The sequence below is a fragment of the Ovis aries genome, chromosome 2 (assembly GCF_016772045.2).
Source record: "Ovis aries strain OAR_USU_Benz2616 breed Rambouillet chromosome 2, ARS-UI_Ramb_v3.0, whole genome shotgun sequence".
NCBI classification, from domain to species: domain Eukaryota; kingdom Metazoa; phylum Chordata; class Mammalia; order Artiodactyla; family Bovidae; genus Ovis; species Ovis aries.
The window spans coordinates 203,337,527-203,362,713 of NC_056055.1; the positions used below are offsets into that span (position 1 = coordinate 203,337,527).

Sequence of the window (25,187 nt, forward strand, 5' to 3'; positions counted from 1 at the left end):
TGGCCTCGCCCACAAGAAAACTGAGGAAAAGGAATCCCCAAGCTCTGGGTTCTGGGCTTTGCTTTTGCTCTTTCCGTTTCCGGGGAAGGGAGTAGGAAGCATTGCTTAGATATGAGGAAATTGAGTGAACTCTGTGCAAACGCAGTCTTCAAAGTGTCATTGGTTTCTCTGGATACTTCCTTTTGAGGGAAAAGATAATGGAATGAATTTGGGTTTATTTGTTTTTAAACAATCTCATTTGGCGTGAAAGGTAGGGCCCCGTGCATCTCAGGGATTTGGGGTAGGGAGGAGGGGAGCAGTGCTCTCTAGTATGAAGAGAATTAGGGCTGGGGCACTGAATGTGGAGATCGGAATCAGACTACTGATAGGATGAAGAGAGGAGGAAAATGGAAGGAATGGACGCAGAGAGAACTAATGAGGAAAAAGGTAATGAAGAAGAAAAGGAGTGAACCTGCTGGAATAACAGTATTACCCACTAACTACGATTTCATTTGGATTCATTCATTCATTCAAAACAAAACCTGCATACTAGATAATAACGTTACACTATTGAGCTAGCGGAACCTGCTCTCTGTGCTCACAGTAGCCCTTATAGAAGATACTGAATATATGGGAAAAAATGCTACGATTTTGGAAAGCCCAGTGTTTATCGAACCACTGGCAGAATTATCTAATTAAAGGACAGAAGGATTCAGAAAAAAATTTCTTTGGAGGAAGAGATACTTAAACTGAAACCTGAGGATTGAATAGATTTAAGCCAGACAAAAGGAGGGGTAAAAGTTTTCCAGGTGGAAGGCCCAAATCAACATAATGGGTGTATAAAGGGTCAAGAGGCAAGCCCCAAAGTTCAGTGTGCTTTTATGAGGGCTAGTTTGGCCCTTAGGCCACTAGTCACATTTGTATTGAAAGATCATTCTGGATAAAGGTGGTAAAGAATGGAGCCGAGGGAAGGAAGAGACAGAGTTACATCAGTTTGGAAACTGTTTAGGAAATCTGATTGGGAAAGAGAAATAGTCATAGCCTGGATACCTACCTTAGTATTCCATTTTGGTTAGCAGAATTTAAGAAAACAAAAGAGAAATTAATTTTCTCTACATTGGAATCAAAAACAGAATTTGGGGGTTGAGGAGGGAGAAGGAATATAGTCAACAGTTAACACTGAAGTGCTTGAAGAATTCTTAAAAAATGTGAAGATCTGATACTACTACTCAACTAATAAGTTATGTTTCTATGATGGAAACTTTCTTCCATCTCCCTCTCAAATCTTCACTAGTCTTCTGCAGACTTAGTGTGAGTGGTGGGTTTTAATTGTTTTTATGGTATATGTGTGGGAAACGGGACTTCTCAGGTGGTGCGATTGGTAAAGAATCAGCCTGCAAATGCAGGAGATGCAAGAGACTTGGATTCAACCCCTGGGTTAGGAAGATCTGGAGAAGGAAATGGCATCCCATCCCAGTATTCTTGCTTAGGAAAATCTCATGGACAGAAGAGCCTGGTAGGCTACAGTCCATGCATCACAGAGTCGGACATGAATGAGCATGCTCGCACGCATATGTGGGAAAGAGACAGAAGGAGCTGAGTTTCCCTTCTAGATTGGTACTGGGATAGATTAAAAACAAAGGGTCATACCATTCAGAATGGAGATCTAGAATTCAGGAGTGGCAGGAAGTTGAAGATAGAGATGATTATAAGATGGCAATTTCCTCATGTATTCCACACACAGTTTGGGTAGAACATTAGACTTTTCCAAGAGCAAGAGAAGACCAAGCCAATTTTGAATACATCTTAAGTGGGTAGAGATGCCAGCAGCTAATTGGGTTATAGTTTGAAATTTATGGCCAGGTTTTAAAAGTCTCTGAATTTAAGAGTCTTTAGAATTTGAATAAAGAATCTGCCTGCAATGCAGGAGACCCAAGTTCGACCCCTGGGTTGAGAAGATCCCCTGGAAAAGGAAATGGTAACCCACTCCAGTAATCTTCTCTGGAGAATTCCATGGACAGAGCAGCTTGGTGGGCTATAATCCTTTGGGTTGCAAAAAGTCAGATATGACTGAGTGACTAACACTTTCACTTTTCAGAATTTGATTAAAGATGGCTAATTGAATACTGTCTTGAAATGCCACTAAAATAACAGGGTCAAAAGAAAATTTTAAATATAAACATACATACATACAAAGAAACAGGAAAAGAAGTTGAAAATTTTAATAAAAATTTGGAAGATGTATAGTGATCAGGAAAAGCAGAGTAAGCTGAAATGCAGGCCAAGAAAGGATGATGACAGTGTCTATTCCTGTCACAGAACTCCAGTTAGTCTCAGGAATTCATCTATAGGAACCTCTAAAGTCAGAAGAGCAGACTGGAACATAGCTGGAGGACTGGTCAAAGTCTGAAACAAGGACCAATTAGATCCTAGATCTCTTGTCATACTTAGCATAATAGCAGGAATTTACAAGGTGAACCAGAGGATCTGGACTCAACAGAGTAGAAATAAGAAGGCATACTGAGTTTGGCTAGTGTAACAGGACAGATTATGTGGGACACTAGGAATCTCCTTGTTTGGCTCCCAGAACACTGGCAACTGTCTTTATTTAAACATTTCTTTTTCAGAAGACTAATCAGAAGAGGAGGCCCCAATTGAAAAAGCCAGTTCATCTACTGATCCACCTTGAAACCCACCAGCTGATAATCCTTGCCCCTGCGGGCAGAGTTTCCAGTCAGTTTTGGCTTCACCAACTTTTTAATAAAGGCTCAACTCTGAAAGAGACAAAACAAATAGACCAGGAGCAAAAGGACTATTTGGGAATCAGAAGATTTATTCCAAACTGTAATTAAGAATACCTCAGAGACAAAGATCTTATATCTGTAAAAGAAGGAATATAAAAAGAATGTCGGTCATCAAATTTAGATTCTAGAGAAGAAATAAAGTTTTAATTAATATTTAGACAGCAGATTGCAGCATCAAGATGTCAGCTGCACATTTTTCTTCACCAATGATCTCATTTGTCAGCATATCAGAATGTCTTTATAAATTCCTTTCTCAGTAAGATAGTGAATTTAAAAATGTGAAATTACTTTTTCAAGTTTTAATTATTTTCATATTCAAACAAAGGGTTTTACCCAAACTATATTTTAGATCAAAATATGATATAAAATGACCTAGATGCTATGCATTAAACACACACTCGATAAGGGTACACTAGGTCTAGAATGTCAATGGCAGATGCCTCAGCAAATAATTTCTACCCAGAGATTTTTAAAAATATCAATAATGCTCAGGAAACAAAAGTGATTGTCTGTCTTAGAATCCAGAGAATATAGTAACCAGAAGCTATTTTATCTCTAGTATTCTCTTGAACCTGGGATAATGAGGTCTTCATAAACCACACACAGATTAGCAGTGAAAGATTTGGCAGAGTAAGCTCTCCAAAATGTGTACATAGTAATTCACATTCTGAGAAACTAGTTATAGAATATAACCTTCAATTCAGAAAGAATTTCACAGTGTAAAATAATTATTTATAGCACTGGATAATGTCTATAGATTTCTTAAAATACTGTGATTAATCTCTTTGAATGGAATTGTATTTTAGCTATAGGTATTTCAGAACGTTAAGTCTGTACTGATTAACATAACCTAGCCATAAAAAAATGTTTTCATTCCTAATGTGTATTAAACATTGTTCCCTAAGATAAAGTGCCAAAACTAACTGGCCCTTCATGTTGTAAAGTCAGTATCACCCCTTTCTGATGTAACATTTGGAACAAAACTAGGGCTATTACCACAGATTACATCCAACCTATTTGAATCATGACCCAGGGCCACATTTAGATCTTTAGAGGCCCTAAACATGAAAGACTTTATTTCTACCCTCTCCCATGCAGTTAAAAATAACATTAAATTACAAATAATTGCAAATAAGTCCAACTTCCTAAGCTGCTTTTTCCCAGGGTGGTTGGGAGGAAGGAAATAAATTTTTTAAAGTTTTGTATTTTGGGAGACTCCTCTTCTTTATGAATTGTCTAAACCAGCTTTTCTAGATGCTCGTCACTCATCAGAGAGATGCAAATCAAAACCACAATGAGGTACCATTTCATGCCAGTCAGAATGGCTGTGATCCAAAAGTCTACAAGCAATAAATGCTGGAGAGGGTGTGGAGAAAAGGGAACCCTCTTACACTGTTGGTGGGAATGCAAACTAGTACAGCCACTATGGAGAACAGTGTGGAGATTCCTTAAAAACTGGAAATAGAACTGCCTTTATGACCCAGCAATCCCACTGCTGGGCATACACACTGAGGAAACCAGAATTGAAAGAGACACGTGTTCATCGCACGTTCATCGCAGCACTGTTTATAACAGCCAGGACATGGAAGCGACCTAGATGTCCATCAGCAGATGAATGGATAAGAAAGCTGTGGTACATGTACACCATGGAGTATTACTCAGCCATTAAAAAGAATACATTTGAATCCATTCTAATGAGGTGGATGAAACTGAAGCCTATTATACAGTGAAGTAAGCCAGAAAGAAAAACACCAATACAGTATACTAACACATATATATGGAATTTAGAAAGATGGTAACGATAACCCTGTATGTGAGACAGCAAAAGAGACACAGATATATAGAACAGTCTTTTGGACTCTGTGGGAGAGGGAGAGGGTGGGATGATTTGGGAGAATGGCATTGAAACATGTATAATATCATATAAGAAACAAACCGCCAGTCCAGGTTTGATGCAGGGTACAGGATGCTCGGGGCTGGTGCACTGGGATGACCCAGAGGCATAGTATGGGGAGGGAGGTGGGAGGGGGGTTCAGGATGGGGAACATGTGTATACCCCAGATTCATGTTGATGTATGGCAAAACCAATACAATATTGTAATTAGCCTCCAATAAAATAAATACATTTAAATTAAAAAAATAATAAACCAGCTTTTTTCAACTGAGGTTCCTCATAGGAACCATAGAAAGACTATTTTCTCGTTTCTCCAGTCACACATGCACTCTGGAGAAAAAGAATGGGATATAATTAAGGACAGTAGTCAACTGGAAACATTATATTGGATTGGCCAAGGAGTTTATTCAGGTTTTTCTGTAACATGGAAAAACCCGGAATAGACTTTTCAGCCAACCCAACATATGTAGGAGAAAAGTTAATTTTAAAATAACTATGGATATCTAGGGTATGAGGACTTGATTCTTTCAAGGGTTTAATTTGCCTTTTAGTAATCTAGCTCTACTGAGATCCAAACTCCCCTTCCTTCCCAGCTTCCACAGGGCCCTTGGCCTCAGGCAAGTGAGATTAACCTTATATGCAGCTGTATCTTGATGGTTAAGTGCAGAAGTCTGTGAGCCTGAATGTCTTGAGTGTCTCTGCTCTATCACTTACTAGCTTGGTGACCTAGTTGTTCAGTTGCTAAATTGTGTCCAACTCTTTGCTATCCCATTAACTGCGGCAAGCCAGGTTTTCCTGTCCTTCACTATCTCCGAGTTTGCTCAAACTCATGTCAATTGAGTCAGTGATGCCATCCAACCATCTCTTGCTCTGCTGTCCCTTTCTCCTCTTGCCCTCAATCTTTCCCAGCATTAGGGTCTTTCCCAATGAATCAACTCTTCACATCAGGTGGCCCAAGTATTGGATCTTCAGCTTCAGCATCAGTCTTTCCAGTGAATATTCAGGGTGGATTTTCTTTAGGATTAACTCATATGATCTCCTGGCTGTCCAAGGGACTCTCAAGTCTTCTCCAGCACCACAGTTTGAAAGTGTCAATTCTTCGATTTTCTCTATGTCCAACTTTCACATCCATAACCTGATTACTTGAAAAACCATTACTGTATAGGTTTGACTATACAGACCTTTGTCAGCAAAGCGACATCTGGGTTTTTTTTTTTTTTTTTTGGCTTTTGCATTTCAATATGCTGTCTTGGTTTGTCATAGCTTTTCTTCCAAGGAGCAAGTCTTTTAATTTCATGGCTGTAGTCACCATCCACAGTGATTTTGGAGCCCAAGAAAATGAAATCTGACACTGTTTCCACTTTTTCCCCGATCGACTTGCCATGAAGTGATGGCACCAGTTGCCACAATCTTTGTTTTTTGAATTTTTTTTTAATTGGAGTCTAATTACTTGGGTTTTGCCATACATTGACATGAATCAACTGTTTTAAGCAAGCTTTTTCACTCTCCTCTTTCACCTTCAAGAGGCTCTTTAGTTCCTCTTCATTTTCTGCCATTAAAGTGGTATCATCTGCATAGCTGAGGTTGTTGATAACTTCAGATGAAATTTCCTTTTTTTTATAAAGGAAGAGTAATAGTACCTACTGGGGCTTCTCAGGTGGCTCAGTGGTTAAGAAATCGCTTGCTAGTGCAGGAGACACGGGGTTGATCTCTGGGTTGGGAAGATACCCTGGAGAAGGAAATGGCAATACACTCCAGTATTCTTGCCTGGGAAATCCCATGGACAAAGGAGCCTAGAGGACTACAGTCCATGGGGTTGCAAAGAGTTGGACATGACTGAGCGACTACATCACTACCACCATAACAAACAATACCTATCAGACACTTGTATTAACTGAGAACTGAATAGTGGTATTTTCTGTAAAGTGTTTACAATGGTGCTTGGCACATCCTACCACTGAACAAGTGTCATTTTTAATTCATCCTTGGACCATAAAATATTGTGTCCTGGACCAGAGTTGTATTTGTGTGGAAGGATACTGCCTCCACTACCTTATTAATATTCACTATTACAGTACCTTAAAGTGACTTTCTCCTTTGTACTTTCTCTGTATTTTCTAAGGTTTTCAAACAAACAAGTAATATTTTGATACTTAAAATTTTTAAATTTTTTTTCCAGGCCCTGCTGCGTGGCACGGAGGATCTTATTTTCCCAACCAGGGATTGAATCTGCATCTCTTGCAGTGGAAATGCAGAATCTTAACCAATGGACCACCAAGTAATATATTTTTAATGAAAGGAATACTGAAACTGTCAACTGGTAAAACGCATTCTTCCTAACTGATGGAGAACTAGAGTTGAGGGAAATAAAAAGGTCTGGTGAGTTGCCTTATATCACTCTTCTGGAACTGCTAATCTATACCAGCAATTTTGCACTAAGGCATAACAAGATATAAAAGGGAAGAGAAAGCTTTGGCTCATAAGTAAGGAATACCAGGCATGAGGAAAAAAGGTACAAAAGAGGTTTTTCTAGAAAGTGCATGTAAAAGGAAAGGAAAAGGCAGCCTGGGGGCTCAGGCCTTTGTTAAATCCATGTTCTAAGAGAAGGTTAAAGTATCTTTAGAAAGACAATGTAGCATCGATCAAGAAGTTTAATGCTAGAGAACGAACTGCTGGTAAGAGTATGAGAAAAGCACTTTCATACATTACTGAAGAGTGTAAATGGCACTGTAATAATGGTGGCTCCGGAAAAGAAAATCAGTTCTAATGTCTCAGTACTAGAAACAGTTGTGCTTCACCTGAGAAACTGATTTAAGGATATCTCAAAATCACATTGTTAATCTCTCTCTCGTTGGCTGCTTTAAAGCTCAGAGATAAATATGTACCTCAACAGTAACATAAATGTGTGGCACACGTTTTATGTATTAATTTCACTCCTGCCTACATGTTATTTCTTATTTTGGGTGCTATATGTAATTTTATATATTGCCTTAATTTTGTAAATTTCCTTAATAGGGTATCGTATAAATTAAAAACTTCAGACATATGTGAATAAAATTACATGCTTTGAAAAATGCAATGAAGGACCATTTTAAGCTAAGAAACCTAGGTATGATATAAATTAACTCAGGAAAATCCAGTCAAAAGCCAAATAAAGCTGTATTTTATACTGTACAAAAGAAAATTTACATCCTTAATGTAACTAGATACATCTAGGGAAAAATTACACATCTCTCAAGAAACACAATATTTAACATCTTAGATATGATTCTGCATTGCAGACTGATAATGAATTTTATACATCTTTATTTATAACTTAAAATATTTTTTCATCTCTGGCAGATATTTACAAGGTCAACAGTGACTACATTTCACATTTCAACAATCAACAGCATTAACCAGTTCAGTAAGACAGTTAAGATAATGGCTTACATGCACCAATAAATATGATCTTAAATGTGCGTTTCTTCTTCAGCTCTGAAAAAGATGTTTTCACTAGTCCTAGTTTGAAAGGACATCAGTCAATAGAGATCATATTTTCTTCCTGACTATCATATTTAAATTTTAACCAGCGTTATTCTCTGAATACTTGGCAAGTTTACACCAAGCTATAGGTTGATCCTGGTTAAGAAACAAAAACGTGTAAGAGCTGACCTATTTAACCTGTATCCTTTTATGAAGCAAACATGAAAGTAGGATATACTTGTCCATTGTGACAGAGATCAGATACATGGTGTTACAGTAGTAAAAAACTCTTCAGAAATTGTAGGTCAGGAGAGTCAAATTATGATGACAAAGTGGGAAAATTATCTTTGCATCATAAAAACTGTTTCACTTAACCAGTTAAACTGAATGTAAAGCCAGTATAAGTTTTAGAATAAGAATCAAAAAACCACCACTGTAAAGCAGTTAATGAACTTCTTACAAATATTTTAAAACAACACAAAGAACATTTAGCATATGTCTCAATTCAGTTTGGATGATAAAACTTAATAAACCCACAAAAACCGAAGTTCATAATTGTTAGAAAGCCAATCTTTTCTAAGATAGCAGATCAACACATTCATTACTTTTTAACTTCTATCTGATATAAAAAAAAAATAATACATAGAGCCTGTTTGGGACATCAGGTAATATACAAATTCATATCCCCCAAATCATTATTTAACAGTTAAAGTAAATTCTTTAGTGCTTACTGAACTGTTTTAAAAATAAGTGTTTTAACTTTTCTTAACCCAATCGTTGTTTTTCTGCGGAAAAAAAAAAAAAACCCAGAATAATCGAGTACATAAATTATGTAAACAAACATAGTTTTAGCCAATATCATACTTACTAGAAATAACTGACATTGCTCACTTAAAAATACACATTTCTATAATTTACCCTCAATTTTTTTAGAAAGTCACAATATTATACAGTATACCAATTACAGAAATTCTTCTCTCTCCCCCTTTTATTTAATACTGATGAGCAAAATCCTTAATTTGAATTAAGGAGACATGAAAATTTGCCATAAAAAATAATATTTGGACTTAACCCTTAACTGGTACTTTTGCTGGAAGTATAAATGTTGACATTTTACCAACACGATAAGAAAACCTCAAAAGGAATCTTGTAGGTTCTGTATATCTGTTCCACATGGAAGAATATTTCCCCCAGGGCTAGAAATCAATCCTTCATGTTAAAGGGGCCTCATTCCTTAAGAGTTAGGTACTTCAAATTTTATATTTGGTTGATTCATTTTCTTTGGTAACTTTTGTAGTTTATGAAGATGTGAAGAATTTCCTCTGATATCATTAACACTACACTTTTGACACTCAAATACAGCAAATCAGATTAATATGAATTCCGTAGTTGGGAATGGACTGTCCAATTAAGTTCATTTTCTTTGAAAACAGAAGACTTTCTTTACTAAACCTACCTTCAGATACACAATTCTGAAAAAAAAAAAAAAAGACTCATTTATACTTTAAGCTATGCCTAATTCTAATTTTGGGTGTAAAAATCTGTATTAACAGCATAATAGCAGACATCTGAATATGACTTAATTTGTAAACATTTTCAGAAAATCCAGAAACAAAACATAGAACTTACGTATCTGTACTATGCTGCCAGTTATTTCACATCATTGCCAGCTATCTGCTAACTTCTATCCTAAACTGTTTGCTCTTCTATTTCTCATGTGACTAATGGCTAAGATTATAAACATACTGAAGAGACTGAAGTTAAATTTTGTGGTTATGTGGTCAGGTTCAGAAGCAATGTACCTACATGGGCAGGGGAAGGTTGGATGATTATATGACTCCTCTAATTCTAATGGCTTGGGACCACCACACAAATTTCTGGCACCACCAAAAATCCAATAGTTTAAGTGCACATTGGTTGACTCTACAAATAGTATTTCCTATATATGTTCAGTGCCAATATGATATACCCATTAGGTATACAATGTAGGATAATACTAAAATTTGTCTTACATTATCAACACGACCACCCTGGCAATGGAAAGTTTTATCAATCTGGTGACTCATGGTTTTTTGTTGTTGTTTTTTTTTTAGCACTGTTAAGAATTTTATACTGCATTCCATTTTATAATCTGGCAAATATTCTAACATTTAGAGTTTAAGCTATCAATTATTTCTAGCTGATTTTCAAACAGCTTGTTTCTAAAAAGCACTTTTTTAAAAATTATTTTTACAAATAATTGTCTCAACCGACTTAGTGGTTTGAAACATGACAATAATCATTCAACTTGAAAGATAAAAAGTCTCAGGTTCAGACTGTTTACATAGCCATAGTATAGAAAAAATTGATCTAAAATTGTAGATTTTCTGATCACTGTCATGACTTATTAAACATTTTAAAACTAAAAAACAAGTATGTAACTGAAATCCTGATTTTTAAAAAACAAAACCATAAAACTTACTTTGTAATTCCAAGATCAGAAATGGAGAGAACCTCCATGCTAGTGTCTGTATAAATAGTGTACTACCCACTGAAGATACGTACTAGTATTTTTATTTACAGATGAACATGCAGAGAATTAAATGAGACTGACTGACTGTCAACAATTAAAAGCACTCAAAAATGGACCCATACTAACTCGTCTGAGTAGGAAAAATACCACAATTCATTAAAATATTCACAAAAATGGTGCAAACAAAACAACTTAAAAGGAGTTATTCTCAGTACTTCAGTAAAGCTACCAAGTGGAATTTGAGAATGTAGGTTGGAAATATTGAGCTTATATAGCTGGGACTACTGCATTTAAGACATTTTATACCATATATACACTTTAAATGACATGGTTCACCATTCTGCTATGCAACCATAAGCTTCACTATAAATCTTTTTCAATCAAAGAAGGAAATAATTGCTTGTTATCTATCTGCTCTGAGCACAAGGTTCAATCTCCTTACATTAGAAATTATGGAATCAAATTTATCTTTACTTTGCAATACTACATTGTGCAATACAGTTAACCTGCCACCTAGGTGACTGTGAAAGCTGGCTGATTCAAAATTACTTAAGATAACTAGAAATACTGATTAAAGTCATTTTCACTGGGTTTATTTTTGCATTTAAATAAATTCCCAGAAACACAATAAACTATAAAATGGCAGCATACAATTGTTAAGTGGCAGAAAACAGTAAGGCATAAATTAGAGTAAGAAAAATGTATTATCCTTCTCCATCTATGTTTATTACTCTACATTTTTCTCTGGATTTAATACTTTTCTTAATGTGCTATATTCACCACTACTAGACCCAAACTGTAAAGAAACTGCAGAATTGGAGAGTGTTCCATACCACACTCACCATATGATGAGTGAAAGGAGGCAGTGGGGTGTTAATATGCATTTGACGGGAGACAGGAGTTTGACTCTGGCTCTGCTTCTAAGTTATGTGACTTTGAGCACATTACAACCTTTTTGAGCCTCAGTTTCCTAAGAATGGATATGAAGTAGTGGGTGCTGGGAGACTCCTAGATTACCTCTATGGTCTCTTTAGCACAAAAAATATTGACTTTATAATAAATAGGCACAGGAGAATCATTGGGAAGATAAGACTAGTGGTAATGATCAGGATTTCAAATTACAATCATCATGCTCCCATGCAGCTTCTCAAAATATTTTCGTATTTAAAAATCTTACTTCTAAGCTAGCTTTCACTTTACACTTCATTTGTTCTAAAATATATGTGTTCTAGTAACATGATTTCAAATTAACATCATAGAGAAGAATTCCCAAAACTTGCAGATAATTTCCTTGTATTTCTTAATTGAACCTGGCATAGATAACATCAATCAAATTGTTTTATTATAGAAAACAAGTATTTTTGCCCTAACTAGCTTGTACATAAATGAAAGAACTTTTTAAAATGGAAGTTAGGAAGTATAAAAACAAAAAGTTTTTAAAGGATAAAGCATGAATATTGCTGGCATATATTTGTAACAGCTGTATATCTGAAAACTATTTTACATTAAATGCAATGATGCAAATGAATATTAAAAAATCTCTTTGAAAATGTGACTATGGTTTATGACTGACTCATTCCATTTTAACTGTATCTTGCACAGGAAATCTGTTCTAAGACACCAAATGCAAAATTCGAACTAAATGAAATGTTTCTTCTTTGGGGCCAAATTATACCACTTAAAAGAATGGAACACAAATGTTAGAGGGTCATGAAACATTAATGGGTATGTGTATGTACAAAATATAATATGAACACACATAGAGATATATGAAATCCTCTAAGTTGAAAGTTTTTCAAAACTAACTTTTCAAGTGTAATATAATATTTCTAACAAATCAGAGGGAGAGTTTATGATGTCTTTTACAGTTTTTGCTGTAATTTGGTATTATTCGGGGTTTTTTTGTGCTATAACTAAAAGCATGCTAGATTTAGGTGCCAATAAATGCACAACTTGCTAAATTAAAAACAACCCTTCAGCCTCTTAAATCAACCAGGCAGTTTTACCATAAAGTGACTGATCTCCAGCCAAGATCTCACCTCCTGTTAAGTATAATGCTCTTTTCTTTTCATACCCAAAACTCTGCTTTCCTTATTATGTTATATATCTTTACACCTCATTTATTTGGCTTTTAATTCATTTATCTGACATCCCTTAGTTAAATTAAACGAAAAGATATCTAAAATATGTCTTTGTGATATATACATATACACACTATATATATACACACACATACACACACATATATATACACAAATCAATAAATCTCTATCAACTTTTAGCTTTTCTTCAGACTTTGGCAATGTTATAGGTAATAGTTCAGGTTCTAGTTTTCCATTTTCGTATGAGCTGAAAAATATTACACACCACCAAATTCAAACAAGCATCTCACTGTTTTCATAAAGATTCTAACAGAAAGTACCTTACAAAACCCCCCAAAATAAAAAACTCTTACAATAAAAAGGAAGGGGCTGGATTTTAAGGTGTGAAAAAATGAGAAGCATTTTTCTGGTTATTTTATCAAAATCTATTGGAATTTTAATCAGTAGAGGTAATATTTCAAACTGTTAATTAGGAGAATACTTGCTTCTGTAAATTCAGTATATTTTTCTTTTACAATAATAAAATAAGAATGTCTAAATGTACAAAGCATTCATCGCTCTGAATATTGTGTGGAAGAATGTATAGCAGTTCAAGTCACAATACACTGATTTTCAAAAACCAATATATTTTCTTCTATTTCAGTCAAGCATTAGAGCCTGGGGCCCAGATAAGTTCATAATGAAATCTTATCCAACCAAATCAGAACTAAAAAAAAAATAATTTCTAAAAAAACCAATAATGCATTTTCATAGCCTCTTAGCACAGTTACCAAATGCTACTTACATACATTCAACATCCAGCTTACTGGCATGATTTCAAAGATTTATAAAAATGAGAACTTTTGCAGATATATGATTAGAAGGTACACAAATTGCATTACATTAAACACAAAGGCAGTGTGGTCCTTGTAGGAGAAATCAAGTCAGTACCCCCTGGTAGAAATGCTCTATAAAAATGTGTCACATTGAAGCATCAGTGTTTTCAGCCAATTATCTGTCCCTGATGTATTTCCTTGGAGTATATGACCTATCAGGACTTCAGGTTTCTTAATCCAAAATATCTGACTGAATTTAGGTACATCTAGAAAGCAGCTGAAAGGGTTTCTCCAATAGTCTGACATCATAGAAAGTGGGTTGAGAAATCCCTCTCTTTACCTGAAGACGTACTTACTCTACTTCAGTCATCATCAGCTCACAAAGGAAAAAAAAAAATTAAAACTTCCCCTCACACAAACAATCCCACACAAGCTAAACAGAAACTGCCCCCTCCCCCCATAAAACCCCAGCACCGAAGTGTCAATCATTCCTGGGAAATAGAACAAGCCCCTTGGATTCTCTGATTTATTAGCTGTTCAAACTCAAAGGACAGAAATGACCTTATGTCCCTGTGGGGAGGAGGGAAGACATATTAATAATGACTTTAGAGCCATTGAGAAAGTGCATTATCTATTACACAATCAACTTAGAGCCCTGTCCTCCAACAGAGGTGGCCACAACTTGATTCAAATGCCTCAGTAATTGAACATTGTATCCTCGAGATAAAGGAGATGGGGGAAAAAAAGAGCCACCCTCATTTTAATGAAAAAGTGCAGCAGTCTACCACCTTTCCCCATGCTTCTCAAGAAAATGATTGCACAGACTCAGAGAAGTCCAAAGTCATAGCAGAATCTCTGAGGCACTCCTGGTTAAGAGAGAAAAAATATGATCCAGTTATCTTCATAGTTCTACAGATTATGAGAACAAACCCGTTTTTTTTTTTTTAAAAAAAAAAAAACAAAAGCCAAAGTATCATTCATAGGGATCATATACACCATTTCCTCTAACATAACCTCAGTCTCACAGTGTTGAAATGGGACCGATCAGCCTACGATGGATTGCACATCACCCAAGGAGAAATGAAGGTGTGGAAAATGCAAACATTTTCTACTGCTTCACAAACACGCTTACAAGGAACAGGTGAAGAGAAGATAGAGGAAGAGAGAAAAGAAAACCTTATTGCTGTTTCCATACAAAATACAGTATGAAGATACCTAAACTAAATCAGATCTGTTTATGATGACCAATGTTTTCACAATGTGGGATGAAGTGTCTTCTTGCACAATGAAATGTTCAGTCTAGAAGATAAGCAGAAAGATGAGAGAGGATATCAAGACTACACCTGGGATATTAGCTGCATATTGAAACTTGGGGATCGAGACTGCTTGGTTAAGGGAGCTCCTGGGCTGAGGAGCTCTTTACCTTCTCCAGCTTGACCTAGCCGGTCTTCCTGTAGACTGATAGTTGAATATCGATTAGCATTGTTAGCTGCTAAATTAGTAATACCCTCAGTGCCAACCCCAATGCTGGTACTTGCTTGACTGCCATTTACATAGTCAAATGATTTACTTGAGGAAGCACTGGCTGTCCGGATTAGATTAATGCTATTAGTTTTTGGCACCACCTGGCCAGCAGGCAGGCTCAGGTGTTTCTTCATCGGTGTCAGCTCAATTGAATCTACACTAAGATCAGTTGGTTGCTGTACATACTGCCTGCGAACTACTGAATCTCGAGGGCTCTCATTGGATTTGACGGCAGAAGTTGTTTCTTTATCCTTGGCTGAACGCCCAGTTGCTACTTTCCTTAAGCTTCCCCTCTGAGAAGAGGAGGATGGTTTGGTCCCAATTGGCTGGCTGCTGAGGGAAGCCCCTGATGAAAATCCTTCATCTGCATCATTCAGGTTTATCGACTCCTCTCCTCCATTTATACCCTCAGCACCTAAAAAACAAATCAGACAGGCTCAGCAATAGCTAAATTAAATAAAAAGCAGCCGTGAATAACAACTCAACTGACCTTTTCTCCTAGGTAATATTTGCTATAGGTCAGTAATGACCCTTGCTACAAACACTTTCCCTAAATAATTTAGGGGAAGGAGCCTCAATCTATACAGAATTCTGATGTTATTTATTCTGTTCATTTAGCTTTAACTGGGCTAGCTTATGTAAAACTATTCACAAACAAGTCTAGCATACTATTAATATCAATATTTAGACACACAACTGTAGGTAAAATACATAATGATCATAAATCTTTATGATACACCTTGTCAATTTGAGGTGAGCATATCTGTCTAAAAAAACCAAAAATTTTCCTGTCTTCCTTAACCTATCATAAAATAGGAGACCCTTCTAATTTCAGTCACCCAGAATAATGTCAAAAACTCATCCCCAAACCATTTTTAACTACTATGAAATTTTATATTTAAAAGCTAGTTGCTTCTAAATGGCTTTAAAATCTTTTAACATGGAACTAGTACATTTTCCAACTCTAAACTAAAAACTCTACATTGCTTCTAGTAACTTCAGTCATATTTTACCTTATGAACATGCCTACTCACTGGTTTCCATATTTTCTTGATCAATTAATGTGAAAATATTTGATTATCAGAGAACAAAGGTAAGAACCAACAGGATACTGAGGAGGAATTTTTTACAATATAATAAATAATATAATAATTTTATATATTTATATAATATTTTAGATTTTAAATATTGAGATATATTATTTTGGGATCACAAAATACTTATAGTATTCCATTAAGTTTCATGCAGAAACTGCAGTTAACAAAAGAATTCTTATCTTGGGATTTTGTAAGAAAAGCAGCATGTATTCAGTTTGGGTTTCCAGAAAGCCCGATTCCTTTACTGAAAGTATGATCAACACTCTCTTAGAAAATAGAACATTTGCTTCTTTCAAAAACTGACAGAAGTTTGCTCCCTTTAAAATATGTTTACCAGATTGTAAGAAAGTTCAGTCTAAATCTACATTCAGATATCAATATTTTAGCTAAGGTAAACTGTTAGGACACAAATCCAAAAAAATATCACTTTGAGATACAAGTTACCTAAGTAAAATATACACAAAATACTTAAACACACAATCTTTATTTAACATAGTACTTGGAAAAATATATTTTCTCATATGGATTAGTTATTTCTTTCCTTCAAAAGAAGAATGAAATAGGCTATCCTTAAAGCAAAAGGCATCTTCTTGTTATATCCAGCAGTTTAGTAATCTTTATTCATCATGCAAAGCCATATGAAAATGCAGCTGACACCACTTCTCTCAACCCCTTCCTCAAGAACAGTATATAGTGTACATCAAAATAAAAACTTTAAATTATATTTATATGACATCTAAGCAATTTATTTATAATTACTATGAAGAACTCCACAATGCTCAGGAAAAGATAGTTACTGGTTCAGAATTAATATCAGTAATATAAAACTAGAAGTGAACAGAAATATGTCATTGGCTATACATATGGTTAGGAAAAGAGACTGAGAGACTTAGTGCTAGCTTCTGAATTTTGCCACATGCAGACCTGATGCCCAAGCAATATGGCCATAAAAGAGATATGACAACGTAGAAACCACCATGCAAGAGAACCTACTGATATTTTATATACTAAGAAATGCTATTTCAGTATAGTGGAACACTGAATATACTTTAATCACAAGCATGGTCCTCAGTTTAGTAATAATTTTAAATACAGCTTTAAAAGTCATAAACGTTACTTAACAATAAGGATAAAGATAGGTGATGAATTCTCCCTTCAATTCCAACACGTAATGAATACAACTTTAACTGTAAATCTATTTAAAACTGTTAGAAAACATGTTTCCTTTTTTCTTTTGGTTGCACCACATGACTTGTGGGATTTTAGTTTTCTGACAAGGGATTGAACCTGGTCCTCAGCAGTTGAGAGAGCAGAGTCCTAACCACTGCAGATGCCAGGTAAAATTCCCTTCGTTTTCTTTTAGAAGGTCAATTATTGATGCTAAACCAAAAGCTCCAGCAGACTTCAGAATTACCAAAACTTTTCATTAGTTTTAATAATTTCCATATATCTGTCTAAAAAACCTCAAGGAATAAAAAGGCTATTATGTCTAATAACATTTTCCTTTCTAATTTTCTCCTTGGGTGATAATACTATTCATGATCCAAAGATGAGACAACCAAAAGGATTTTTAATGAATTTTCCTATTTATGTTGCTTTTCCTTAAAAATTAGCTTTTACTACTACTGATTTAAAGCTACAATTAAACTAGATTAAAAGGAAAAATAACTTGAGAAATTTCAAACACACTAATGGGACTCATTCCTTTTCTAAATGGCTATATCCCACCTTCACTGAAATTTTATCAGTAATAGGAGATATTAAAACAGGATGTTTTAATAGGACATTTTAAAGGAATTACTATTTTTTCCTCTTTCAAAGTGTATGACTTATGATTAATAGGAAGAAATGATTCTACCCAATCCCATACTTAAATTTCATCAATGTTAGTGAATACTGTACTACATTTAGCATGGATACTCCAATATTCTAACAATGGCAGTAGATCCACTTCAAGTGGCTCATTTAGTCACCAAGAAAGTGGAGAAACAGATGTTGACCAATTTAGGCCAACTCTGAATTTGACATCTATTCATATACTTATTTTTACGCCTTATACAAGATACAACTGACTCCCAGGGATAACATAAAGAGGTACAGAAAAAATGAAAAGGAAAGGCTGTATCTTTCACATGGTTCTCTTCATAGTACCAACTTCTTTGGGTCCCTAGATCATGCACATGCAACACTGTTAAGTCAGGTCACTCTGGGCAAATGGGCAAGGGAACAGAAGGTAGATTTAGGTTCTTACTGAGCATGCTCAAATTTTTAACGCACCAAAGAGCAAGAGATTTTCCTAAGTTGGAATAAATAGAAATATGTAACCTATTTTAAAACTACTTGCTATATTTCTTAAATTAGTATACAAGTTCCACAGCAGCAATACATTAAATAATGAAAAAACTGTTAGGCTACAGTATCCTCTTTTATAAAACCGATTTCTATGGCATCACATGTTAAACAGCAAATAAATACTTTCCTATCAGAGAGAAGTGTTCTTTTATAGATAACAGTCGTGGCTGTGGTGGTGGTGGAGGGGTAAAAAAAAATTCTCATTTGAGATACCCATATTGTATAAACAAGGATCTACTAGGATTTATGACTTCTAAATAATACACTTCACTTCTGTTTGGGAGCTATATAAGATAAGCGTTATTTACAATAAATGATAAAAATGTAGTGTACACCAGGAGAGTACATTTATAGAGGAAAGATGTCAGTAGTTCAGACCCAGGCAACTTGATTTGAAGATTATAAGAAGCCAATCAATACTGGTTTATTCTGTCAAAGAGATAAGAAGTTTTTGTTAATTGGCCACCCTGGGACTAGAGACAAATCAGCCAGCTCCATTTCAGTCCCATTTCTCAAAGATAATGTATTAAAGCTTTAAAACTCTCACCTATTTTCTGAATAATACATTATCAACTAAATGAAATTGATACACATTGAATAATAAGGCTCAGGTCCATTGGGTGCATTTTTCCCTTCCTGATGTTAGGATAAACATGCTCAGTAATGAAGAAATCCCAAGCATTTGCAGACCTTTTGGAGACAGGTCTCTCCCTTGTTAGTAGCCATGCCAAGCTGCTCTTTAATACACAGGGATGCAGACTCCAGGCCAGCACAAATGGTAACTAAAGATTGTACCTGACCTGGTGCTAGCATATAGGGGGGGTGCGCTTTGCAAGGAGAGTCTAATACACCCTGGGGTAGTGGAAACACACACTAGAATGGAAAGATGTTCTGCTTGGGGACAGAGAGCCAGGATCCTTCTCCAGCAACTGCCTCACTGACTTCTGCCTCCTCATCTCTGTCCTACCCTCTGTTGTGGCTGCTGCTGAGTTGGGCTCCGGTGAGCCGTGCTCAGGAGTCCTGTGCACCAGCACCTCCCCCTCTTGCACACGTTTGATCCCTAGGTCAGTGGAGCCGTGTTGGATCGGGGAGCCAGGAATACTCGAGTCAGCCTCGTTTGAGAAGTCAAAGCCATCTGGGATTCAACATATAAAATTTTAGTGCTTTTTTGCTGCTCTATTCTTTTCTGAGCATTTTGACCCAGGCAGATAAGAGAATGTATATATGGATATGACATAAACACAAACATTATTTATATAGTTACATGTGTGTGCACAGCATGCACACACATAAGGCAGCAGATGAACAATGTGAGGTTTGCAAATGAATAGGAGAAAAAAATAGAGATCATTAAAATGGCAATTAATCTCTCTTAGGCAAGACAGCTTGACTATTCAAGTAGCATATGCCTATGAAATACTGCTGGACTCAGCACTTACAAAACAAGGAAAAGAAAGATAAAAATCAGTTATTTTATGTATAGCTTGTATTATGGCCAGTTATATAATTTTCTCCCACACTGCTCATACAGGTACCTTTTTTCGGAAACAGGCTTAAAGAAATTTCTTTTCTATTGTTATTACTAGTTAAAAAAAATTAACTTGATCTTATTTTCTGTTTTAACATTCAGAGAGCAGTTTAAATGACATCTTTCTACTTTATAAAATATATATACATATTTATATTAAAATGAATTCGGGTATACAAACCACATTTCTAGTGCTATTTTTAACAACTGAACAATTTTACTTAACTACATAAAGTACTATAATAATATCATGTGTAAATATAGTCTGTAAAAACAGTGATAAATTTACTTTAACCCATTAGTGGGCTATAGGGATTTTATATTCACCTTCTCTCCTCCATCTATGGCGACGGATTGAAGCTGTTGTAATCGCAGTCCGAGAAATCCTCGGCACTGTTGGAGTGACTTCAACTTTAAGTACTTTCTGGCCTTCTTGTGAAGAATCAGGAGCATCAAACGGTAATGAGTTTTTCATGGCATTGGCAACCTAAAATGATAAGTCTATATGTACTTACATTCAATATACAATTTATGCTTACTGTACATTTCACGTTTCCATACTTTCTTGAATATGTATTTTAAAGTTGCTCTACAAAATAGAAAAATATAATGTGTCAGAAATCTTTATATTTCCACTGGTCTGTATTCTTTTAGGTAGGCTTCTAAGATGAGAATTCATTTAAAAATATGAGTCACACACCCTCATGAACTCTGAAGTTGCTAGCTTTCAAGGAGAAAATACATTCCAAAGAGTTTTAAACATTTGAACCCTGATACAAGAAAATTTGGAGTAAGTTTCTTTCTGATTCTTCAGATGATAAATAATAGGCAAAATTTAATTTACAATAAAAAAATTAGCTTTGTTTTCATGAGGAGACATCTTCTCTAAACACATCTGGCACTTTGTTCCACCAAGTTCTGCCCTCTGTGGAGGAAAGTGAGGTATCTGGCTGGAAAGTAATAGCCATTGGCTGCTCCATGTTTTCTGATTGAGTAGTGCTGACCTAGCAAAGATCTTGAGCTAGAGGACCATCTTTCTCCCTCACTCTCCACGTGGACAGAACAAGTGAAATGCAGCAAGCTGGATACCCCTGCCTGCTCTGCCAACTCAAACGTTCTCTCCCAACTCAAACCTTCTCTCCAGTGGGCTGTTTCAACATCTTGACTAAAGGGTAGGGAGTGAAGTCTTTCAATCTAACCTTAATCAGCAATAAAGATGGTACTTGTTTTTCTATCTACCAACTATTTTATCTATTTATCATCTGGCTCTATTTTTGAACAGAGAAAAGGAATGTCATTTACTGGGTCCCTTGGAGACCCATAGCAATAAAGGATTATTCTAGAACTACAGATTACAAATCTCTTTACCTACCTTGGAAATGCCACTTCTACTTAATTTATAAGACTTACAGGGATAAAATTATAAATTTAAAGAGTCTTGCAAATGCAAGGTGTTATTATCAAGATGTAATTTTTATCTTCTTGTCCACTTGTTTTTTGTTTTTGGTTACACTGTGCAGCTTGTGGGATCCTGGTTCCCCAAGCAGGGATGGAACTCTTGCCCTTGGCAGGGAGACAGCAGAGCCCTAACTAATACTGTCAGGGTATTCCCTATGCAATCTGTTTTTTTTTTTTTTTACAGTAAACTTTAGGGTAAAATTAGGGATGCTGACATGAGGAAAAAAGAAAATTCAAATATGAAAGAATATAAATGTCACTTCAATAAATTTATATTTAGCTTAAACTATAAAAAAGACATGAAAAAATGACTCAAAAATTATACTCTTAAATTGCTGCAAGTAAAAATACATAAATAACTTAAAAAATACAACTCTAAAAATACTAGAAAAAGTTTAGAAAATACAGAAAATTGCAAAGAAATAAAAACTATCCACAGCTGAATCACCTAGACAACTATTAACATTTGTTATGTTTCCTTTGTCTTGTCTAGATTAAAAAAAAATAGCTGTATACTACTTTACCATTAACACAGCTAGCATGTTTCCTTAATATTAATTTTCAAATAAATAATTTCATCAAGTAAATAACTTAATGATTCTCTGCTGTAAAATAATGTTTAGAGTTCAGATTCCTTTGCACTTAAAACAAACCTTGATCTAGTGTTCACAATACATTAAAAAAATTTTTTAAGTAATTTCTTGGGAAATGTTGGTAAAGATGGGATAGTAGCTCAAAGAAAACAAATATACGTTACCAAAAGGATGTGCAGAGTTATGTCATACTATTACTGGTAACACAGAAAATACCTTCCTCACCCTACTACTGGACGTTCAAATTTAGTTTTTGATTGATCATCTACCTTTTGGAGATAGTTATTTTGTGGAAGAGTATGAAATTTTTATGTAAAACTAAATATTAACTTGCTTTTTTTGTCATGCCTGTTGATAACTAGCTCATATTAATTTTGGTTTTAAAAAACTGATGGTTTATGGACTTCCATATAGGTCCAGTGGTTAAGACTTTGTGCTTCCACAGCAGAGGGTACAGATTTGATACCTGGTCAAGGAAATAAGATCCCACATGCCATACTGCATGGCCCCAAAATAAAAGAATGCCCCCTTTCCCCCTCCAAAACAAAACAAAAAACTGATGGTTTAGAATTTAGATGTTTATGTAGTTAAAAAAAAAAAATCATCAACCTTTTTTGGTGATGTGTTCAGTCACTTAAATATAGATAGCCTTTCCTTCTCCAGAAATTTGAGCAAATATTTATTTATAGCCTTTCTTCTTTCTTTTCTTAAAGGATTTCAAGACACTTAATTCTTTAATTTATTTGAACTTTATTTTGCTATGTTGTAAAATAAGAGGATAAAACAATTTTATTTCCTTTTCAACTGTTGGTATGGAATAAACCTGTTTTCCCCCTCAATGATTAGTACTGCCTCATACATTACATACTGAATTTTATACCAGCAGTACCCTTTTTCAGAAAAGGCAATGGCACCCTACTCCAGCACTCTTGCCTGGAAAATCCATGGACGGAGGAGCCTTGTGTGCTGCAGTCCATGGGGTCGCTAAGAGTTGGACATGATTCAGCGACTTCACTTTCATTTTTCACTTTCATGCACTGGAGAAGGAAATGGCAACCCACTCCAGTGTTCTTGCCTGGAGAATCCCAGGGATGGGGGAGCCTGGTGGGCTGCCATCTATGGGGGTTGCACAGAGTCGGACACGACTGAAGCAACTTAGCAGCAGCAGCAGCAGCATCCTTTTTAGGCACAGGAAAGTTTAACAAAAAGTAAATATAATAACTTACCAATAGTGGTTGAGAAAAGAGTTCTAGTTGAGCTCTATAGATGATATCATCAAGGACTTCCTGGCCAAGGTCCCATTGTCCATTATACCTATGGAGAACCAGATTACAGTCTCTAGCAAATATCTCTCATTTTCAATAACAATCATTTTTATTGCTCCAAGTCCTATTATTCTGGTTCTGTAACAGGATTTTTACATTAATATTTGCATCATGCATTTCTAAACTATCCCAATTTTGGCTATAAGAACAAAAAGAAAAATTTAAATATTAACATTTAAAATATTTCACAGATATCTCTTCAAAATAATTGGATTTTATCATGTGTTGATATTTTGGGTTATCTATTTGAATTCATGAAAATCTGGGTTATGAACTATGTGACAGTATTTAGACTTCAGTTTAATGACTAGTTTTATTTTAAAAGTACTGAAAGGGCTATGAATAATTTTATGTCAACAAACTGGACAATCCAGAAAATGGATGAATTCCTAGAAACATACAATCTACCAAGACTGAATCATGAAGAAATAAAAATCTGAACACACCCATCACTGTACCCACAGGAAATTGAATCAGTTAATCAAAAACTTCCCAATAAGTAAAAGATGGTCCCAATAAGGACCAGATGGCTTCATGAGTGAATTCTACCAAACATTTAAAGAAATAATATCAATCCTTAAATTCTTCCAAGAGTGAACACTTCCATAGTCATATCACGAGGTCAGCATCCCCCTCATACAAAAAACAAACAAGGACACTATAAGAAAAGAAAATTACAAGCCAATATACCTCTGAGAAACATAGCATAAATGCAAAAATCCACAGCAAAATATTAGCAATCTATATTCAACAACTGATCACATACCATGATCAAGTGGGATTTATCTTGGGATGCAAGGATGGTTCAACATCTATAATTTAATCAACAGTGATACACCATATTAACAAAATGAAAGATAAGTCCTTCATCATAATAGCAGATGTAGAAGAAGCATTTGAGAAAATAAAAAATCCATTCATGATAAAAAAAACAACTCTCAAAAAAGTGGGTACAGAGTAGATGTACTACAGTGTAATAAAGACTGCATATGACCAGCTCATAGTCAACAACTACTCAACAGTGACAAATGATCAAGAACAAGATCTCTCTAATATCAAGAATAAGATAAGGATGCCCACTCTTGCCACTTTTATCCAACACAGTGCTGAAGTTCAAGCAAATAAAAAATAAAAGAAGTAAAATTGTCTCTGTTTGCAGAAGACATAATATATAGACAGTTTACCCGTGAACAACATGAATTTGAACTGCATAAGATCACTTATATGTGAATTCTTTTCAATAAGAACCAACTACTGTAATTCACAATCTGTGGTTGATTGAAGCCATGGATATGGAGGGCTGACTATAAAGTTATACTCAGATTTTCAACTCTGCAACTGGCACCCAAACCCACTCATTGTTCAGAGTCAACCATAGAAAACTTTAAAGAATACACCAAAAAAACTGTTAGAATAAACAAATTTAGTAAAGTTGTAGGTACAAAAACAATATACAAAAATCTACTGCATTTCTATGCACTAACAACAAACTATCAGAAAGGGAAATTAAGAAAACCATCCCACTAAGTAAAGTCAAGTTGCTCAATCGCGTTCGACTCTTTGCAACCCCATGGACTATACAGTCCATGGAATTCTCCAGGCCAGAATACTAGAGTGGGTAGCCTATCCCTTCTCCAGTGGATCTTTCCAACCTAGGAATTGAACCAGGGTCTCCTGCATTACAAGTGGATTCTTTACCAATTGATTCTTTACCAACTATCAGGGAAGCTACTAGTAAC

General features: G+C 35.3%; 1 protein-coding gene and 1 long non-coding RNA gene across 7 annotated transcripts in view; one reads left to right on the forward strand and one right to left on the reverse strand.

Annotated features, from left to right (window-relative positions):
• Positions 1–60: 60 nt before the first annotated feature.
• On the forward strand, positions 61–9,650 carry LOC105610198 (uncharacterized). Its single transcript, XR_003588032.3, has 2 exons — positions 61–250; positions 2,607–9,650. It is a non-coding gene; the product is annotated as an uncharacterized LOC105610198 (long non-coding RNA).
• The window catches only part of HYCC2 (hyccin PI4KA lipid kinase complex subunit 2), a 69,526-nt gene continuing 52,156 nt past the window's right edge, over positions 7,818–25,187 (reverse strand). For 3 of the 6 annotated variants that reach the window (XM_012142221.3, XM_042244950.1, XM_027965076.2), the window contains 4 exons: positions 23,350–23,437; positions 20,400–20,559; positions 19,512–19,679; positions 7,818–15,510 (listed from right to left, as the gene is read on the reverse strand). In XM_012142221.3, the coding sequence (XP_011997611.2) occupies positions 14,909–15,510; positions 19,512–19,679; positions 20,400–20,559; positions 23,350–23,437 (1,018 nt within the window). In that variant the 3' untranslated portion in view covers positions 7,818–14,908. The remainder of the gene's footprint in view (positions 15,511–19,511; positions 19,680–20,399; positions 20,560–23,349; positions 23,438–25,187) is intronic. The other 3 variants (XM_012142240.3, XM_060410199.1, XM_060410201.1) reach the window with 1 other exon arrangement.